At 49.7% G+C, this 20,882-nt stretch overlaps 1 protein-coding gene across 1 annotated transcript in view; it reads right to left on the minus strand.

Moving 5' to 3' along the window:
- The window catches only part of LRFN2 (leucine rich repeat and fibronectin type III domain containing 2), a 39,369-nt gene extending 19,318 nt beyond the window's left edge, over positions 1–20,051 (minus strand). Inside the window, exon 1 of the mRNA XM_026506960.4 lies at positions 18,652–20,051. Within this exon, the coding sequence (XP_026362745.3) occupies positions 18,652–20,051 (1,400 nt within the window). The remainder of the gene's footprint in view (positions 1–18,651) is intronic.
- Positions 20,052–20,882: the final 831 nt, after the last annotated feature.

Below are 20,882 nucleotides of genomic sequence, written 5' to 3' on the forward strand. Positions count from 1 at the left end.
CTTCCTTCCCATCTTTCTTGTAAGCTCTATGCCCAACATGGGGCTTGAACTCATGACCCCAAGATCAAGAATTACATGCTCCATTCACTGCACCAGCCACAGTTTGAATATACTACCTGTGACCCCAAGACATCCATTGCACTCCTCTCTACCCTAACTCACATCTTGGGAGGAAGAAGAGTCATTGGGAGCTGGCTGGAGCATGGCAGGCCTGGGTTTGAATGCTGGCTCTGCCATGCCCAAGCTGGGAGACCCAGGGCAGCTTACCTACCCTCTCTGATCTTGGAGATCCCTACTCTGTAAAGTGGGCGTAATAGTAACAGCTGCCTCTCAGGTAGTTGTGCACATGTCCGGTGCAGTGGGGTGCACAGCACAAGCACTCCAATGCTAGCTGCATATTATTAAGGCAGCGAGGCCCAGACCCTGGAGCCAGCCTGCCTGGGTTCAAATCCCAGGCAGAACACCTCAGGAAAGCTACTTAACCTCTTTGTGCCTCGGTTTTCTCATCTGTAAAAGCAAGATCATAACAGGACCTTCCTCATCGAGATGTTGAAAGAACTAAATAAGCTAATAAATGGAAACCACTGGAATAGTACCTGCACATGATAATTTCTCCAAAAGGCTGGCTCTTATTATCATCATCATTACTGGAGGAAAAAAACCACCTGCATTTACTTGGCAATTTTGACCTAATCTCCATCAGTCGGTTTTGTGATTTATAATCCACTTACTTCTAACCAAAGATAGAAGATGACTTGCCACATAAAAACATGGGAGACAAGTAAATTTTTAAAAATCCGTTTTATGGCAGATCGGAGATCAGTAAGGCGGTTTGCGCTAGAGGCCCTGGACCCCAGGATGACTGGTTGTGGCCTGAGACTGAGGTATGCACACAGAGCCGCTCGGCAGCTCTGAGTCATCCTATCTCGGGAAGGGGGGGTGGTGCTCAGAACAACGTGAGATTAGCAGCTTTCTCAGGGGCATCCTGTCTGTGTGGGAGGTGGACCACAGGAGCAGAAAGGGCTGATTGTACTTCAGACGAGGGGTACCCCCAGCCCAGGAGGGGTGCCGCAGTCCACTTGGGGCTGGCCAGGCCACACCCAGCACGCTGCCCACTAGACCCCACACATGCCTCTGTGTGTGTTGGCACTACCTGACACGCTTCCGAGGCAAGGGAGCAGGAGAGGCACCAGAGAAGGCGTCCCCTCTCCCTTCCCGCCCCAGAGACAGGCACCGCCCTGTACCGGAAGTGCCTCCTGTGCCTCTTCACTGACGGAGCTCCTATTTGACCTTCGGGGTCACCTCCTCCAGAAAGCCTCCCTGACCTTCCCAGGACCTGGCCTGCAGCTTGCACGGCACTTATCACAGCCGTAGTAACTGAATCGGGTTCTCCTCCAGTACCGAGTCCTTTCTGTCTGCCTCCCTGGGAAATGTGAGCTGCAGGAGGGCAGGCGTGGCCTGTGAGTGGCCATTTTCACCCAGAGTGGCCCAGACCTGACATTCGCAGCATATGATAAAGACCTCTTCAATGACCAAAGGTGAGAGGCAAGAAGGGAAGAAGGCAGGGAAGGAGGCTGTTGAATCTGAAAAAAATAACATTCGGCAAGCCACAAGAATTATCTGCAAACATTAAACGGACCTATTTTGAAACCAGAATTCATTTTATTCCTGACTGGGATGAAGGCAGAATGGAAGGGCAGGAAGTAGAGGCAGATGGAGTCGGGGGCCTGTAATAAGGAAAATCTTCTCAGCTACAGCATCCAACGGTAGGTGGGGCTCTTGGGGGAAAAAGGAGGGGGTAGTTTCTTGTGTGGGGAAGGTATTCCCATATGGGGCCAGTTAATATCCTAAGGGTGTCGGGGGGAGGTCAGGTGGGGGTGATAGATGGGAGAAGTGTTGGGCATCATAAGGATTCACAAAGAAAGGAGAGGGCTGCCCTGGATGACCTTGAACTGTCCTTTTCTAATTCGGGACCTTCTTCAGTCTGTGAGAGTAGCAAGAACTAGGCTCATTTAAAGACAGAAGAACAGAATCCAAGAGAGTTGTGGCACATAAACAGCTGGACCGGTGTCAAGACCTTGGCCTTCCCTCCCTCCCCCTGAGCTCTCTCAAGTCCTTAGCTACATGTCCACACAGGGGAACTGGGCTTTGAGGTCATCGTATGACCCCCTCCCTGACCCCCTCCCTCTTCCCCCTGCTGGGACCACCACTATGCGCCCCCTCATGTCCATACCCTCTGTTGATCAGTCCTGGAGGAAACCACTTCAGCATCACCTAGGTTTTTGCCTATGATAAGTGCAAAGAAGTGCATCTCTAACGGTGGAACTTCAGGCTCTCTGATCTTCTACGAAGGAAACATTTTTGGGTGGGGTCCTATTCGTAGGCCTGCTCGATACAGAATGGGGGTGGTGTGGGGTTTGGGTGTAAATCTTGGCACCTCTGCTTTCCTGGCAGCTCCCACCCACGCACTTTTGCTGTAGTGGAGAAGCTTTCTTCTAGCCCCTGCCAGAGGGAAACGACTGCTGGGCACCAGCCTAGTCGACCCGGGAATTTTCAAAGTCTCGCTGTTTCACTCAGACCTTCTTTTGAGCAACAATCAAAGGCTGGGGGAGGAGAGCAAAGCAGCCTTGGGAAGCAGCCCTTGGCACCGCCTCACACACGGTGGCATTTTGACGGGTGGTAAAAATATCTCTCTGGCGTTCAGTGCCGGCTGCTGCCACCGCCTCAGCTTCCAAGATCCTGTCTCCTTGTCCAGGGCCTCTGCAGCCTCCCCACCTGTCCAAACGCCGCCCTCCCCCCCCCCCCCCCAGGGGACAGAACACAGGTCACCGAGCCCTGACCAGTAGCTAGCCTCGCATCTGCAACAGCTGCCTCCATCACTGTGGCCCGGCAGCAGCGAAAACGCACCGAAGAGCCACTAGAGAAGGAGATTTATTATCAGAAATACTGCAGCACATGCCTAATGAGCTAATTAAACAAGAACATAAATAATTACTCCCTATCAGAGTGAGAGGGCTGGGAGCAGAGAGGGCTGGGGGCGGAGAGGGTGGGGGACGCTGACTGCGGAGCTGGGACGGTGATGTGGGAGCTGTCTGCTCTGCAGGGGGAGATGGGAGCGCCTCTCCACTCCAGGCTGCGGCTGGGCCTCAGCGAGGCTCCCCAGCGGGGCAGACGCAGGCCCATGAATCCCGCCAGAAAAACCATGACCAAGCGCTGCTTTGTTCCCCACCCGAACATTTCCTGCTCACTCACCTGCCCACACCTGATCTTTTTCCCCCTCTAAGGACACTGAGGGGAAAGACGGAAGAGTCATTCTCGCATTTTATGGATGTGACTGTTAAGGAGCAGGGTGGGTTTCAAGACATAACTAAGACCCCTGCGACCATCTTGTAGCTTATTTCCCTGCTTCTAACCCTGCCCCCCTGAGGTCTATTCTTCACCTAGCAACCGGAATCTTCTTTCTTAATCACATCATGCCACTCTCCTGCATTCAACTACCCTCCCCCACCCCGTGGCTCTCATCTCTTTCAGCTTAAAATCCAAGGCCTCACCATGGCCTATGGGGACCCACATGATCTAGCCCTGTCTAGTCTTCTAATCTCATTCACTGTCACTCTTCTTCCAGATGCACTGAAGTCCTTGCTGCTTCTCCAACAAGACAAGTTTATTCCTACCCCAGGGCCTTTGCACATGCTATTTCCCCTTACTGAACTCTTTTTCTCACTCTATTCAGGTCTCACTTCCAATGTCACTCCTTAAAGGGGCCATCCCGATCACCCATATAAAGCAGTAGCCCCTCATTCTGTGTCCCTTTATACTAATTATTTTTCTTCCAAATACACACATAAATTTTTTTGTCCATCTCTCTCATAAGAATGTAAGGACTTTGCCTATCTTGTTCTAACCCTAAGGTCTTGAGAGTCTACCCCCAAACAGATTGAGCTACCCTAAAATCTAGCTACTGCAAGTCAAAATGTGGTTTGTGCCTAGACCACCCAGTTCCAAATCCAGAGTTTTCTCCATCACTAGTCATTCCCTCCTTTAGAACTTGACCTGGCTCCCCACTGTCAACAGGAGGAAGCCTGACTTTCAGGACAGGGCAGAGTGCTGGCTACAGGTTCCAGCTCCCCCGCCTCCAAGCTGTGGGGGCTTCGTAAATCACATCACCCGCAATGGCTCAGAGTCCTGGTCTGTCAAAAGGCAATACCACACCTACAGGGTTCATGTACCAATAAAGAGAGCACACAGAATGCGTTTAGAACAGTTCCTGGAGGGAAGTAAAGACTCAGTAAATACAGCTGTATTGTGTGACATTCAAGGACACCAACATGCTGACCTCTTTAAACAAACCTATTATTTTCCTAGACCAGAGCTTCTTGAAATGTGGTTCCCAAAGTAATAGTATTGGCATCCCCGGGAGATTGTATTAGAACAGCAGATTGTCAGACTCTGCTCCGGACCAACTGAGTCAGGAACTCAGTAGGTCCTGCATCTGTGTGCTAACAAGTATGCCAGACGACATGCTCACGTTTGAGAACCTGTCCTAGAGACAGCTCCTGCGTTAGGTAGGCCACGTGTGCTAGATTGAGTTGTTGGTCCTGTTTCTTCACTTTCCTATAAGAAATGATACCTCCCCAGCCTTGCCGTGGCCTGATGGTGGGCGAAGTGCATGCCTTGTCCCCCCCACCCCCCGACTTCGGGCTTGGCCATGTAACTTGCTTTGGCCAATGGGATTTAGTACATGTGATGCCACCACACACTTGGGATTTGGTTCTTCTATTGGGCTTGCCCTCCTGCATTTCTGCTTTCACCAGGAGAACATACTCTAAACAGCCATTGTCCCTAGGTGGGATCCAGAATGAAATATGTAGGGAGGACCTAAGCCACAGCCCAGCCCAACCCAGCTCAGGTCAGCCAAGACCAGTTGAACTCCAACAAACCTGCAGACCCATGAATAAGAAAATGAAATGTTAGTGGTTGTAAGCCACCTAGATTTTGAGTTTGTTTGTCATGCGGCATTCCTGTGGCAACAGCTGACTAATACACCAGCAGCCCTTATAGGTCCTTGACCAGGACCAATCACTCTTGCCTCTGCCTCTGTCTTTACTGGTTCCACCTAAAGCAGCTATACCTTCCCCTCTTCCCTCCAAATCTCACCTATTCCCCAGGATACACCTTACACTCCACTCCACCTGTTCCCAGAAGCCCCACCCCCCAGAACACACCCCACCCAGGCATGTGGATTCACTTGAGTTAGCTGATGAAAAAGCTTAACTGGATAAAGTTCACCAAGCAATTCATTTAGAGTTTAACCTTCTAGGTGGCTAATGACTACACTGAAAAGCCGCTTAACTTAGTACCATCACTAACTAATTACCATGTTACAAGGTTAAGTGTTTAATAGTTCCCCCGATGTTTAATTTCCAAACACTTCTCTCCTTTAGGATGCAATAGAAGTCAGTTCCCACATCTGGATCAGTACTTCCACCCACAGCATCAGCCCCGCAGCCACAGAAGGAGTCGGAGCCCATCTCTGGAGCCCACCCCAGCTAGAAATAGCTCCCCTTCGTAAACAGTTAATGAGCTGTTCGTCCATATTGCATGTCTCCATGGCCCTGCCTTCCCTGGACTGGCACATTGCAGTTTGTGGTTTGTGTGCTTCTGCCCCCCTCCCCCCCACCACCTCAGCAACTTTGAAGATGATGGGCATTAATTTGACTTCATGTCCTCAACCCTTCTGAGCCCCACAGGGTGCCCACTCCCATCACGTACGCACATGGCAGACCATAGCCCTAATTGGCAAGAACTAAGACATCCCTCTTTGCTTCTCTCTGTCTCACTGTCTCCAGAGATGAGAAAAGAGCACTCAGAGAGAGGCAGAAAAACAGCCTGGATCATCTTCTTTCCCAGGCTGGCCTCAGCTACATGTTGGCTACTGGTTTCTGGGATTGTGTGGACAGGTGCCAAGAAGCGTTAATGACACCGAAGCTTTCGCCCATACAGCCCTGCGGTGGTTGCACGCCTCCCCGTCATCCTCTCTCCCTCCCAGCTTCCCGGCAGAGCCCTGATTTTATCTGGGGTGGCAATGTGCCTAACAAACGACTACCTTTCTCAGCCTCTGGCAGAGTCATTGGGTGGGACTTCTGGGGGCTAACCACCCAGGAGGCGGTGCCTGATGACGTTTCAGCCCCCCAGAAGTCTCCCTTGGAGACAAGGATTCGGATACCAGTCGTTTATCTGGGAGGTGGGCCCAGGACAGTCCGGTTACGAGATGGGGAAGGAAGTCCTTGCGGGGTAGGTGGAGGGTGGTCCACTGAGCAAGGTACCACTGTAGGCAATTGGGGCTCAATCCTCCTGGGACCCTCTTGGAGGCAGCACAGAACATGCCTCAGTTGTCTTCCTCCCCCTTCCTCCAAGGAAGAGGAAGCTGGGGTATGAATCCTTCACTCCCCGTGTCAGAGGCTGGGGCGGCTCCTGGGGATGGCAGCCCGCCCCCTGCACTTCAGCCTGTGCTGCCGGAGGAGAGTCCCCAGGCAGAAGTGTCAGCGAGCACAGAAGACATGAGCCACGTGTTAAGGATTATGCCACTGACCTTCAGAAGGAGCCTCAGTCCTTGAAGGCCATGGAACTCCCATACCAGCCTTGAACTACCTCCTGCTGGGATTCTGTTACGTGACAGCAAAAAAAAAAAAAAAAAAAAAAAAAAACCTCCAAATTTGATTAATGCACTGTAGTCCGATCTCTGCCATTAGAAGCACTTGGCGCTTTATGAAGATGCTCTTCGTTCACGCCTGACATCTTCCATTTCGCTACCACCTAGTAAGGTAGGCAGCACCTTTATTATTCCCATTCTGCAGATGGGAACCCTGAGGCTCCGAGCAGGAAAGGCAAGAGCTCATGTCTGGGGCCCCTGAGTCCTACCTGGTATTCATCTCTCAGGCTCAAACTAGCGGGCGAGAACAAATGACTCCAGCAACTGAAGTGTGCAAGGGGCTTTACTTTCCCGCACGTACTTTATCATGTGGGAGATAAACCCATTCTAAGGAATTTTTATTTCAATGTGAAGGAGGAAGCAAAGTCTCCAAGAGGTGAGATGAGCAGGTCTTCTTGTTTCTCCCCTTACCGGAAGTTCAGAGACCAGCCCCCAGCCGTGGGATGCATAGCGGCTCTGCCTACCAGTGCTGCCCACACATCTGATTTCACGGGCATGTGGCATGACGCTGAATTCACGTCAGAGTCACCGGGCGAGCTTTAAAAACACTGATGCTTGGGCGCCACCCCAAGCTGACTCAGAATCTCTTGGAGGGAAGATACAACTCCCCAAAAGATTCCAGCAGGCAACCAGGATCGGGGAACAATGGGGAGGTGGGAACCTGGGGCTTGGGGTCACATCTTCCGCACCTCTGGTTCTTCCTGAAAGGAGCTGGCTGCTGTGAACCCACCTGGGCAAGTTGTCAGATGAGGGTTTGGTGGCATTATGATGACCGTCACCACCTGCACTGACCCCCAGCACCATACATTCCTCCCAGCTGCGCCCCTCCCTCTGGGAACCTTCTTCGGTGTTTTCCTGGTGTGAAATAAATGATATCCCTACTTCCATCCATGGACTAAGCAAAGGTATGTAAAATTAACAAGGGGCTGGTTCTCTGGTTCTCCAAGAGCCACATTTCAGAAGCAAGGCAGACCGGATATACACTATAATCCCTTTACTCCTGCTAATTATTTCTATCTTCGGAGATGTCTCCAGCCAGAGCTTTTTGAGAATGAAGAGGGAATGACAAGTAGAGAAATTAGTCACCTCTGAGCAGATGCCCTGAAGGTTTTTGAATCTGAGTGGTGTCATCTTCTTGTGCAGAGCAGGAAAGGAAGGATGAGAAGGTAGTGATATGATTTGAAATGCTCTTGGAAGGCACCCCTGAAAAATGTCTTCCCTATGCACAAGTGTGCTTTGGGTTTGAAATTCCACCATTAGAGATTCACTCCTTTGAGTCTTCCCAATTGAACTGCAAAAATTTCTGAAAGGGTTTACATCTTGTACCTTGATCTCTTAAAACCCTGTTAGATCATTTTCCAAATTTACAGCTCTCTTGGAATACAGCTTTGAAGACTGGAGCCATAAGAGGCAGCTTGAAGAAGAGGGCCAAGAAGAGGGGCAAGAAGGGAAAGCAGGCAGGCTCCTAATAACATTAAGTACTTATATGTATCCAGCACTGCACACTTGACTATGAAAGATGTGTTTTCAAATACTCGATCTCATTCAGTCTGCACCACAATCCCAGGAAATATGCAGAAAGGAATCTCTGTTCCCATTTACAGAGGAGAACATGGAGACTGAGAGTAATGAAATGATTTGTTCATGGTCCCAGGACTAGTACATGGTGGAGGTGGGGCGAAAACTGAGGTTCTGAAAGTGCTAGCTTCCTCCCTATCTTTTCTATATTAATGGGTGTACATTGTGCTGAGCTTTAAAAAACTACATTTCCCAGCCTCCCTTGCAGAAAGGTGTGGTCAATGAGATGTGAGCAGATGTTATTGGTCGGGGCTTATGAGAACTTCCATTTGCCCTCTTGCTCTCTACTTTTCATCTTTCCTGTTGTGTATAGAAGGGAGATGTGATAGCTAGAGCTCCAGCAACCATTTTGCACCTTAAGGACAAAAACTGTGCTGAAGATGGCGGAGCAGAAAGCTAGAAGGAGTTGGCCCCTGGTGGCCATGCTGCCCAGAAAACTAGACCTAAAGTCTCTTCCACTGGACTTCCTTTACATGAGAGACATATAAACACTAATGAGTTTAAGTCTTTGAGTTTTCTCTTCTTCCTAATTGCCACCCTGGACTTCTGACTCCAGACTTATTTTCCTCTGGGATGCCTCTAGCAACTAAGTTACTTCACAATGGCTCACCTGGTACCGCACAGAAATCCTCATATTGCCTTGATTTTCTGCTAGCTGGTCCCAGGAGGCTATTTCTGAGTGGGAACCAAGGTTCTCACTGGCCCTCCTGTACCACTTTCCCTCAACACTACTAGGCCCTAAAAACGTGGGAAGCAACTAAAGCTGAGAGAGACAATCCAACAGACTCCCAGTGACTTACCCCATCCTTCTCAGAAGGAGAAGTTACAGTTGGTGCTCCTTGGCCCAAGTCTATAGCCTTAACCAAAACCCACATGCTGTTAGTGAGATGTGCCCCCACAGCATGGTACTTGGCACTGAACATAGGAGACCACCTTTCCCGTCTGCATTTTTTGGAATCCTGGGAAATCTACTCAATTCATTGGACAATTAGATTCACCATCTATAAAATGAGCCTAATATTTGTCCTGTCCATCCCTACCTTATGGATGTCAGGTTTCAGTAATTTAACAGTGTGAAAGAAATGTAGAATACTACAAAATCCAAGGCAGGCTGATCTTGATTTTGGCTCTGACCAGCAAGCCAACCTGCTGGGGAACTACTTTCCCTGACCCATCCACCCTGGGTTCTTCCTTTACATCTTTTTCTTCCTTCACCTGTGGGAGCTCAATCAACATTTCAGTAGAAGCTGGGGTGTCTGGGGAAGCCTCCCCCTGCACAGACTGAGCTCCCCTTCCCTTTAGGGAACAATTATCCCTACCAGTTTCTCCCCATATCCATAAAGTCTCAGGTTCATTAGTTAATGCCCCTCCATCCCATGGTGGAGATCTCTGTCTTTTCATGGGGAGGAGACAGATCTCCACTTAAGTGTTGACTGGTAAGATCTCGATGGGGTGACGTAAAGGACCTTTATTCTAGAAACTATAAATCACTCTTTTTTTTTTTTTAAAGATTTTATTTATTTATGTGACAGAGAGACAGCCAGCGAAAGAGGAAACACAGCAGGCGAGTGAGAGAGGAAGAAGCAGGCTCCCAGCGGAGGAGCCCGATGCGGGACTCGATCCCGGAACACCGGGATCACGCCCTGAGCCGAAGGCAGACGCTTTAACGACTGCGCTACCCAGGCGCCCCTATAAATCACTCTTAAAAGACATTGAGGAAGACATAAAAAGATGGAAAGATATTCCATGCTCATGGATCGGAAGAATTAACATAGTTAAAATGTCCATGCTACCCAGAGCAATCTACACTTTCAATGCTATCCCGATCAAAATACCGAGAACGTTTTTCAAAGAACTGGAACAAATAGTCCTTAAATTTGTATGGAACCAGAAAAGACCCCGAATCTCCAAGGAACCGTTGAAAAGGAAAAACAAAGCTGGGGGCATCACAATGCTGGATTTCGAGCTGTACTACAAAGCTGTGGTCACAAAGACAGCATGGTACTGGCACAAAAACAGACACATAGACCAATGGAACAGAATAGAGAGCCCAGAAATGGACCCTCAGCTCTTTGGGCAACTAATATTTGATAAAGCAGGAAAAAACATCCAGTGGAAAAAAGACAGTCTCTTCAATAAATGGTGCGGGGAAAATTGGACAGCCTCATGCAAAAGAATGAAACTTGACCACTATCTCACACCAAACACAAAAATAAACTCCAAATGGATGAAAGACCTCGATGTGAGACAGGAATCCATCAAAATTCTAGAGGAGAACATAGGCAGCAACCTCTACGACATCGGCCAAAGCAACCTTTTTCATGATACATCCCCAAAGGCAAGAGAAACAAAAGATAAAATAAATTTATGGGACTTCATCAAGATTAAAAGTTTCTGCACAGCCAAGGAAACAGTCAGAAAAACTAAGAGGCAGCCCACGGAATGGGAGAAGATATTTGCAAATGACACTACAGATAAAAGACTGGTATCCAAGATCTACAAAGAACTTCTCAAACTCAATACACGAGAAACAAATAAACAAATAAAAAAATGGGCAGAAGATATGAACAGACACTTTTCCAATGAAGACATACAAATGGCTAACAGACACATGAAAAAATGTTCAAAATCATTAGCCATCAAGGAAATTCAAATCAAAACCACACTGAGATACCACCTTACGCCAGTTAGAATGGCAAAAATAGACAAGGTAAGAAACAACAATTGTTGGAGAGGATGTGGAGAAAGGGGATCCCTCCTACATTGTTGGTGGGAATGCAAGTTGGTACAGCCACTCTGGAAAACAGTGTGGAGGTCCCTTAGAAAGTTAAAAATTGAGCTACCCTATGATCCAGCCATTGCACTACTGGGTGTTTACCCCAAAGATACAGACATAGTGAAGAGAAGGGCCATATGCACCCCAATGTTCATAGCAGCAATGTCCACAATAGCTAAATCGTGGAAGGAGCCGAGATCCCCTGCAACAGATGACTGGATTAAGAAGCTGTGGTCCATATATACAATGGAATATTACTCAGCTATCAGAAAGAACAAATTCTCAACATTTGCTACAACATGGACGGCACTGGAGGAGATAATGCTAAGTGAAATAAGTCAAGCAGAGAAAGACAACTATCATATGATTTCTCTCATCTATGGAACATAAGAACTAGAATGATCAGTAGGGGAAGAAAAGGATAAAGAAAGGGGGGGTAATCAGAAGGGGGAATGAAACATGAGAGACTATGGACTATGAGAAACAAACTGAGGGCTACAGAGGGGAGGGGGTGGGGGAATGGGATAGGCCGGTGATGGGTAGTAAGGAGGGCACATATTGCATGGTGCACTGGGTGTTATACACAACTAATGAATCATCGAGCCTTACATCGAAAACCGGGGATGTACTGTATGGTGACTAACATAATATAATAAAAAATCATTATAAAAAAAAAAAATCTCGATGGGGTGGGACCTGACCGAATTGGCCCTCTTATCCTTTCCCAAGATGGAAGGCCGAGCAACAGTAGAAGATGCCCCCTCCCCAGCACTGCAAAACTCAGTGGGGTGGTCCAGTCTCCCCAGGATGGGGGGATGGTGTAATGTCTGACATTCATGGAAGAAGACAACATGGAAAGGAGGGCCTGCAGATAGAGTGGGAGTGGGGCATGGAATGGCTGTTATCTTCCCCCAACTTCGGGGTCTCTCTTTTCATAATCCATCACTTGCCCTACCTGTGGATGACCACAGCATAGTAAGCAAGAGGAAGGTGAGACTGCATCCTGGGTAATTCCACACTGTGCTTTAGAAGCATGCTTGCTGTTCCCCTGGCCCTCCTGGGGACGGTTCCAACACCACGCCTGGTGACAGATGTTCTTGATGACTCTTCGAGACAAGTGTTTGTGAATGTCACTTGGGCTGATAATGACATGCAGGGCACATAATTCTCCATGTCACACCAGGGATGAGGCTGAGCAGGGACAGGCTGCTGCCTTCTCCAGGGAGGAGAGAGCCTCCCCTTTTTCTGACTCCTCTCCTGCCACCCTTCCTCCTTCCTTGTGACCCCTCCTTGCTCTGACACTGTCCTCATTAATGCTGGCCCCTTCCTGAAAGGGCAGGCTCTGGGGCAGAGGGATGGGAGAGTCGGCCCTCCCCAGTCACATGGGAAACATGCCAGGCCCCTGTGGGGCTCAGCCGAGTGTACTCAGGGAAGACAAATGCCTTGGAGGTCAGCAAGAACCATTAAAATAATTAGGGAGCTAATTATCTGATAAAAGAACAAGACCCTATTTCATAGTCAAATTCAAATCCTGAGTTATCCATGATTTGGGATTACCTATGTCTGCTTCCCCTTCCTGGTATGTGGAATAGAACCCGATGTTTTCAGACACTGCTCACAGCTCTCCAGGGCTTCTGTGGGCCCCGGATGGGCATCACTGATGACCTATCGATGACTTGTGTCCTGTTCCCATTGGGCAATCTGAGCCCCTGCCGAAGTCCCTGTCTGTGACCGCAGGCCCTGGGGCTCAAACCCGTATGAGAAAGGGCACCCTAACCCTGGGAAGTAAGATGCCAGAGTGGCCTCAGCTGGTAAGAGCAGGTGGATTTAGCGAGTGTAATACTGCCTTAACCATGGGATTATAAAGGTCTTGCACAGAAGCAGAGACCATCAGGGCTGGGATCATGTAAGTCAAATGTTTCCATACCTGCTTAAAGTCAGGCTGCCCACTCAGCGTCCCTGGCACGAAGTCACCCAGGTTCTGCTTGAACCCCTCTGGTATGGGCAGCTCACTACTTTGTGGCAGCTCTTACTTATTCTGCTGTTGGACAGCTCTGATGCTCATTCCCGTTCTGTTCGGTTCACCAAATGTCGACCCAGTAGCTGTCGTGAGCCAGGACTTACTAGGAGCTGGGGGTACAGAGATGAGTACACATGGAAAGCATATGCTGGAGAGGAAGAAAGATACAAAACCAAAGTTCACAGCCAGATGGAGAGCAATGAGAGGGGTACGTAAGGCTGTTGTTGCTGGACTTTTTTCTTGTAACGGGCTGATGGCTACTTCCATACACGTGTGCGCATGCATGTGTATGTGTGTGCATGGCGTGTGTGCATGCGTGCATGTGTTTTCTGCTCTTCTACTCCTAAGTTCTTTGAATAATTTAAGGGACATAAGTCTTCTTTTCTGAGTCGCTTCATCTCCAGTGTAACCTTCCTCCATCTCCCATTAGCTTCCAGAATCCCATTCTCATCAGTTGATCTCTGGACACAAGGTACTTGGTAAAAGGACTCTTCAGACCGTGCCATCCTGTGTCAGACATTCCACAGCTCTGCTCTGACCAACTTGAATGATTCAGCAGTTAGAATCGTAATCTCTCATGAGCTAAGCATTTTACTTCTGTTAACACAACCAAAATCCATAGGAGTCTTAGCAGCTCCACCACTTTGTGGCCGTAATGTCCTTGAGATCAACTAAAACTCAGAGCCTGGGCCACACAAAATTCCCGTCAAGCCAGATGTTCCCCACCTTGCGCTTGTTCAATTGAGTCCTTGAACCAAAGGGAAGGGAATACATGTTTTCTGTGTCATTATCCATGACAAGAGGAAAATGGATCAAACAGAACAGAAATGGGAGCAGAAGCTGAGGAGGCACAAGGCAGAAGCTTTCTTGCATGTTCACATCAACGTATCAGTCTGGCTACTTGACCAGTTTCAAGCTCATTTCACCGGTACACATTTCTCCATTTTGTCCCAAACAAAGGGTGAGATTTTGTCAAATGTCCTGTAAAACTGTCATAAGCTCTGTTTATGGTAGTGAGTCACAGCCAATGGAATCTCCTAGGACATTTTCCAAGGGCACTTAGCACCCCAGAGATTCGGATCCACTTCCCTGTGGGGATGCTCGGGGGTTGGATCTAACGCAGAATTGTTGTACAAGGAGGGTGCCGGCTGAGAGGTGCTGTCCTCAGGAGTGACAGGAGGCACACCTGTCTGAGCTGCTGGCCCACAGTATTTCCTGAACACAGATCAGCAACTGGGCAGGATTTTCTCCTCATGAACCCATGCTGGGGCCTGGCAATCAGCATACTTTTCTGAGGGCTTACTGCCATCTGTTGCGAAATCCTTTCTAGAATTTGGCAGGGACTCCATGGCCAGCCTAGCATCCTATGCTTTACGCGGTCTATTCTTGGAAAAGCAGAATATCCGCCCTTTTCCCATCTGAGGCACTTCTCTTTCTGTCCGTGCTGCCTCAGGACCAGTCCCACAGCTCGGGAACCCCATCTAGGGTTCCTTTAGTCTTGGAAGCGACCCTGGGGGCCTGGGGACTAGGACCCGTATTCTTCCCTTCCTTCTCCATAGTACAGGTCTTGCCCTTCCTGGATTGCTTGGATCCTGATTCCGTCTCTGCTTCTTACCCCTGTATCACACCTTGGACAAGTGCCTTATACGGAAAGTGGAACAATCATAGTTCTCACCTCCTGGGGATAGTAAAAACTAAATGAGTCGGTCGGCATAAAGCCCTTCACATAATAGCGCCTGGTACAAGGAAGCTCTCAGCACAGATTTGCGCCCTCCCTCCTGGGAGGGTGGGAACAAGTCACAAATGGCCAGGCTGACCTGCTGGCTCCTGGCTAGGCTCATTGCAACTTCCTTCCCAACCAGCAGGCTGTTGTCATGGTTCCTTTCTGCTACGGACAAGGGTTAAAAAGCCCCATTTGGCTGTCTTTAGCTCTCTCTGCACAGCGCACGCTCCTCCTCACCTTCCACTATGGGCCTTTCTTCCCTGTTTTGTACACTTTCCTGCTGAAGTCAGCGCACGTCAGAAGCCACTGTGCAGCCACTAGTGTCTTTTCTGTCTTAAGGGGACAATTCATCTTGGAGAGTGAGTTGAGGGGTGGCAGATGGAGAGGGAGGGAGAGAATCTTAGGCAGGCTCCATGCTAGGGCACTTAACCATTAAGGTGTCCAAACCAAGGAAAATCCAGTTTCCTTCTTGGAGTGCCCTATTTCTCTCGAGCCAGAGTCGCCATCAGGGCGCCGGGTGGCCTGGCCACAGGGGTGAGTCTAGGTGCGGACTCCTGCTTCTTTCTGGCTTTGTGAGGCTGGGACAGCTTTCTAATTCTCTCGGCCCTTTTGACTTCGCACACTGCCCGTAGAGTGTCGGGTCAGACCCAGAGCAAGCAGGCAATGATGGTGACCCGCGATGGCTGTTCCTATCATCTGGTTACAGACTCACTCTGAACTTTTTCTCTACGATTTTGGAACTCTGTCTTGTTACAGACTGACTTGTGTATTTAACTCTGCTGTTCCGTTTCCTCCCCCAAGCATGGCAGACAAGATAATGGTCTTCCTCTCACCTGTTACTATTACTTTTACTAACAATAATGATAAAGATGCATGTACCTCGAACACGAACTGTGTGCTCATACTATTTGGAGAACCTTCTGAGCTCTGTCTCCTCTGGTCCCTGTGACCTCCCTCAGAGGAAGGCTGTCCTTTCTCTGTTTCTTTGTTTGTTTTAAAGCCAAGGTTTCTGATTCTTTCATTAATTTTATGAACTTAGTGTCTCCAGATTCTGAGCCACCGAATGCAAGCAGTTTGAATTCGCATCTTGAGTGAGGTCAGGACCTGAGCCCCAAGCCCTTCTGTGCCCCTGTCTGGACACCAACAGTCTCCCCGCCCCCATCACCCACTGCACTGCCTCCCCTCCTCTCTGTGCCCGTGCGAACCTCAGAGCAGGTAGCATTTCACCTTTACACTTTTTATCAAAGTCAAGACCATATAATAAATTCACAAGTGAACAAATATATTTTCCAAAGGTCAACCTCACAAGTTATCAAAGAAATGCAAATTAAAACAAGTTCCATTTCTCACATATGAAATTGGCAAAGATGGAAGTAATTATATATTCAGTCATTGGCGAAGGTGTGGTCGAAATGGACACTGTCGCCTTTCACTGGTGAGGGGGTCAATGAATATTTACATGCAATGTATAAAGATTATAATTTACTCATTAAACCAGTAATTCATCCCCTAGAAAAAGAAGCTAAGGGAATCACTGAACTTGCCCAGGTGTGTTTAGGTACGATGCCCCAGCAAGGCACTACTTTCAATGTTGAAAATGAGAAACAATCTAAATTTTCAACAACAGAAGACTGGTTACAGAAATTGTGGTACAGAGAAGTGAAAAATATTTGACTACCATGGGAACTAAGCAAGCTGTAAGGTGGCGTGCAAAGAATTAAGAAACACAAACTAGACTGACCATAAATATTGTTTTGAATTGAAATAAAACTGAGAGGCCAAATGCATCTGGTTTACTTTGGTGAGATTACAGGTAATTCTTATTTCTCTCTTTGTCATTTTCTTTCTTTTTTTTCAAGATTCATTTATTTATTGGGGGGAGGGGCCGAGGAAGAAGGAGAAAGAGTCCCAAGCAGACTCCGCCCTGAATGCAGAGCCGGACGCAGGGCTTGATCTCATGACCCTGAGATCATGACCTGAGTCTATATCAAGAGTTGGACACTTAACAAACTGAGCCACCTCTCTTTGTCATTTTCTTTACTTTCCAAACTTTCTACAAAGACTACTACTTTTATAATTAGAAAAATACATACATGTATATTTAGGTTTAATGATAAATCTATAGATCTCTTAATCTGTGTATATATGCATACATTTAAGTTAGGTTCTAATGCTTCTTTCTGCACATCCTGAGAAGCGAAGTTTCCAGACAAACCAAGCATATGTCTGGCCAGGGAAGTACTCTGGTTTCCACCAGTTTCCATGATGCACCCCCTCAGTCTCAGGGACTCCGTTTGGGGAATGAATGCCTTCCTTGCAAGCTCTTCTCCCTCACACATTCGAGTCTAGAGACTTACCAGCTGAGATTGGAGTTGGAAGAACTCTCAATGCTCTTAACTGCTCCTGCACCATGGACCCTTCAGGTGTCTATGAAGCCTCTGGGATCCCTTCTCAGAATAAGCATTTTAAATGCATAAAAGAGGGACACCTTAACAGTTGGTTAAATGCCCGAGCATGGAGCCTGCCTAAGATTCTCTCTCTCCCTCTCCATCCGCCACCCCTCAACTCACTCTCCAGTTCTCTCTCTCTCTGAAAAAATAATAAAACAAAATAAACTAAACACATAAAAGAAAACATAGAGGATTTCCAAAGAAACCAGGCATTCCTTGAGCAGCGAGATTCTAGGCCACGTGCTTCACGTTTACCGCAAATCAAGGCTGGCTGAGATGGGAACTCATCTGGGGTTGGAGCCTGGACCCTGGGCCTGGATCTGTCGCTCCATGAGTTCCTCCCTCTGAATGACAAGGCGATTCTACTGCAGCTTTTTACTCTTAACCTCCTTTTCCTCCAGGTCCAGGAAATGACCCCTTGACCCTCACCATAAATTTACAAGGTCAACATCATTGTCTCTATTTCCAGATAAAGGAGACTGGTGCCCGAGATTTCAGCGTGGGGGGCAGGATGACCCCACTTCTAATATCCAGGCTCCCGTGACCTGCTCTTGCCAATCAAAAGTCATCCAGGGCTTCTGTGGGACCGGCTGTGAACGGGGCAAAGGGACGCTCTCCTCCCTCTAGGGCTACTTGGAGGGAAGAGACTGTGTGGGGGTGAATACAACCAGAAGAGAGTGAACTTAGGGAAGGTAAGAAACTCTGAGAACACAGGATGTCAGTTGGGGGGGGGGGTAGCTTTGATCTCGCTGAGCCCGAAGTAACTTCCTGACTTTTATGTTACGTGAGCCAACACCCTAGCTCTCCCTTTTCCCTTTTCTTTTCTTCAGCCAGTTTGAATTGGGTTCCATTACCTGCAGTCACACATTTGGCCTAAGTCAGATATGGATTTTCCCCATTTTACAGATGGGGACAAACAGGCAGGCCCGGAGAATTAAATGAGTAGCAAGTGGCAGGGCCCTGGTCCGAATTCTACTCTTCCTGACCTTAAAGCCTTAAGCAGGACAGCATATGCGTCCAGGTGAAGGCCAGAGTCACTTCTCCCAGGAGGAGTGAGATCCTTTGGCCAAGAGGTCTGCTCCTCGTTCTTGTGTGTCCTCCACCTGGGGCTCAAGACAGAAGGTTCAGAGGCTCGTAGCCACGTGCCCACCGCCAGAGCCACGCCCTGGGAGGCCTGGTCCTATGTCCGTGTCTCTTGGGGCTGCCCACAGCGTTCCTTTCTTCCTACACTTCAGCGGGTGTGCTCTCTACGTCCTCTTCCCTGCACGGAGGGCAGAGATCGCCCCACGACTCCCCAGGCACCTCTGGGGAGAAGACGCAGGAGCGGAGCCGTGGGGAGCCCTCCCCGGCCCCTCCCCTGCCCCCGCCAGGCCCCTCCCCAGCCCCGCTCACCTGTAAATCAGTACCTCATCGTCGGAGCAGTTGTACTGCAGCTGGTACATCTTCACGCGGGGTGCCGACTTGCTGACCGACCACTTGACCAGGGCCGAGGTGGTCGTCACGTCGGACACAAGCACAGCGCGTTCCGGGGGGCTTTTGGGAGGCTCGCCCCCCCCACTGCCTCCGCTTCCTCGGCCGGTCTTGCTGGAGCCTGTGATGTCCGAGAGGCGGGACTTGGGGGGAGCGGTGCGGCTGGTGCTGTTGCTGAGGTGTGGCAGCTGGACGACGGAGACCTCCACCATGGCCGTGGCCTCCCCGGCGGCGTTGGCAGCGATGCAGGTGAAGGCGCCGCTGTCCTGAGACGTGGTGATGAGGATGTCCAGGGTGCCGTTGTCGTACACGGCGGTCCTTGAGGAGTTCCCCACCAGGCGGTCATCGGGGGCCACCCAGTGGATGAGGGGGCTGGGGTCCCCAATGGCCTTGCACTTGAGCGTGGCCGCCTGGCCCTCCAGAACCAGCAGCTTGTGCGTGTGCTGGGTGATGAGAGGTGGCTCGCACACAAACTCCTCCTCGCGCACGTGCCAGAAGTAGCGACCCTTGAGGCCCCCCGGGGAGCCGCAGGTCTCCAGGTCATCGTCCCGCTCGAGCCTCCTCAGCCAGAGCAGCTCACAGTTGCAGTGCAAAGGGTTCCCCCCAAAACTAAAGGACAAGGGTGGAGCAAAGGGCGTGGCAGTCAGGGCGGAGGCCTGGGAGCGGGCAAAGATGGGGTCCGGCGGCAGCTTCTGCAGCCGGTTGGAGGTGAGGTCAAGGCGAGCCAGTTTCTGCAGGTCGGCAAAGGTGCCCTCCGCGATGTGGTCCAGCAGGTTGTGGTCCAGGCTCAGCTGGTGGAGGTTGACCATGCGCCGCACGGAGCCCCAGGGCAGGCCGTGGAGGTTGTTGTAGGAGAGGTCCAGGTCCTCCAGCGTGAGCAGGAAGTCCTCGAAGGCCTCGTCAGCAATGCCCCCCAGCTGGTTATTGTTTACGATGAGATGCTGCAGATTGACCAGGCCCCGCAGGGTGTCCTCCCCAAGGCTGGGCAGCCGGTTGCTGTCCAGGTGCAGGGAGCGGAGGCTCTCGAGGTCCAGGAAGGAGAATGGCTGGATGTGGCTGATGGTGTTCCTTGACAGGGTCAGGTCCACCAGCCCCGTCATGTTGGCGAAGTCCTGGCGGCCGATGTGGATGATGAAGTTGCCGCCCAGACGCAGCTCCACTGTCCGCCGGTCGATGTCAGGGGGCACGAAGAGCAGCCCCTTGGAAGGGCAGAGGGTCCCCAGTGACTCAGACAGGTTCTGGCAGACGCAGTACTTGGGGCAGGCGTCGACCACAGCAAACGCCATGCCAAACGCCAGCAGGCCACCAAGCAGGGTCTCCATGGTCTGGTCCCTCAGGCCGCGGTGCCTGGAAGGGAGGGACACAAGATCAGGGTCAAGAGGCAACTTCCTAATGCCCTCCAGGGCTTCATCTGTCACCCTAACCCCCGCCTTACGGAGCAGCAGAGAATGGCCTGTGCTCTTGTGAGTCCAATCTCTTCCACCAATCAATCCCTCTAATAGAATTCCCCCCTTTTTCCCCTAGCCCTTATCACTTTCGAACAGACTATTTAATTTGCTTATTAACTATGTTTATGGTATACTTCCTATCTCCCCCACTACAATGTCAGCTCCACAATGGAAGGTACTTTTGTCTTTTGTTAATTGCTGTATCCCACATATCTAGCACAGTGCCTGGAACACAGTAGGGGCTCCATAAATGTGCTGAATGAATGCATGGATGATTCCATACCAGTGGTTCATCTAATAATCATCAGATTTGAAAAGTGTGTTCTGGATGTATTTTGAAGCACTTTTATCTTCTTAATTGGTTTCGACTTGGCATGAAATCAAACTGGACCAGCATTCCTTAGGAACAAGGACGTGGACAAGGAGAGAGCTGGCCCCTGGAGAGATGCCAGCGTTATTGGGGAACTGGTTGTAGTAAGTTTCCCCATTGAGAATCTATACAGCGAATGAACCTTTGGGAGTTCGGAAGTGAAGAAGGGGTGAGGCTGGAAGCAAAGGCATGAAGTTCCTCGGAGTACCTAGTATGTGCTGGGTCCTCTGCCCGGGCCTTTATGTACATCATCTCATTTGGGCTCTGGGAGCACCCTTCCCGGGAAGGGCTTCTCCGTGTATACAGAGCCTCCTCTCCTTCAGGTGTTCACTCAG

The sequence above is a fragment of the Ursus arctos genome, unplaced genomic scaffold, assembly GCF_023065955.2.
Source record: "Ursus arctos isolate Adak ecotype North America unplaced genomic scaffold, UrsArc2.0 scaffold_29, whole genome shotgun sequence".
NCBI lineage: Eukaryota > Metazoa > Chordata > Mammalia > Carnivora > Ursidae > Ursus > Ursus arctos.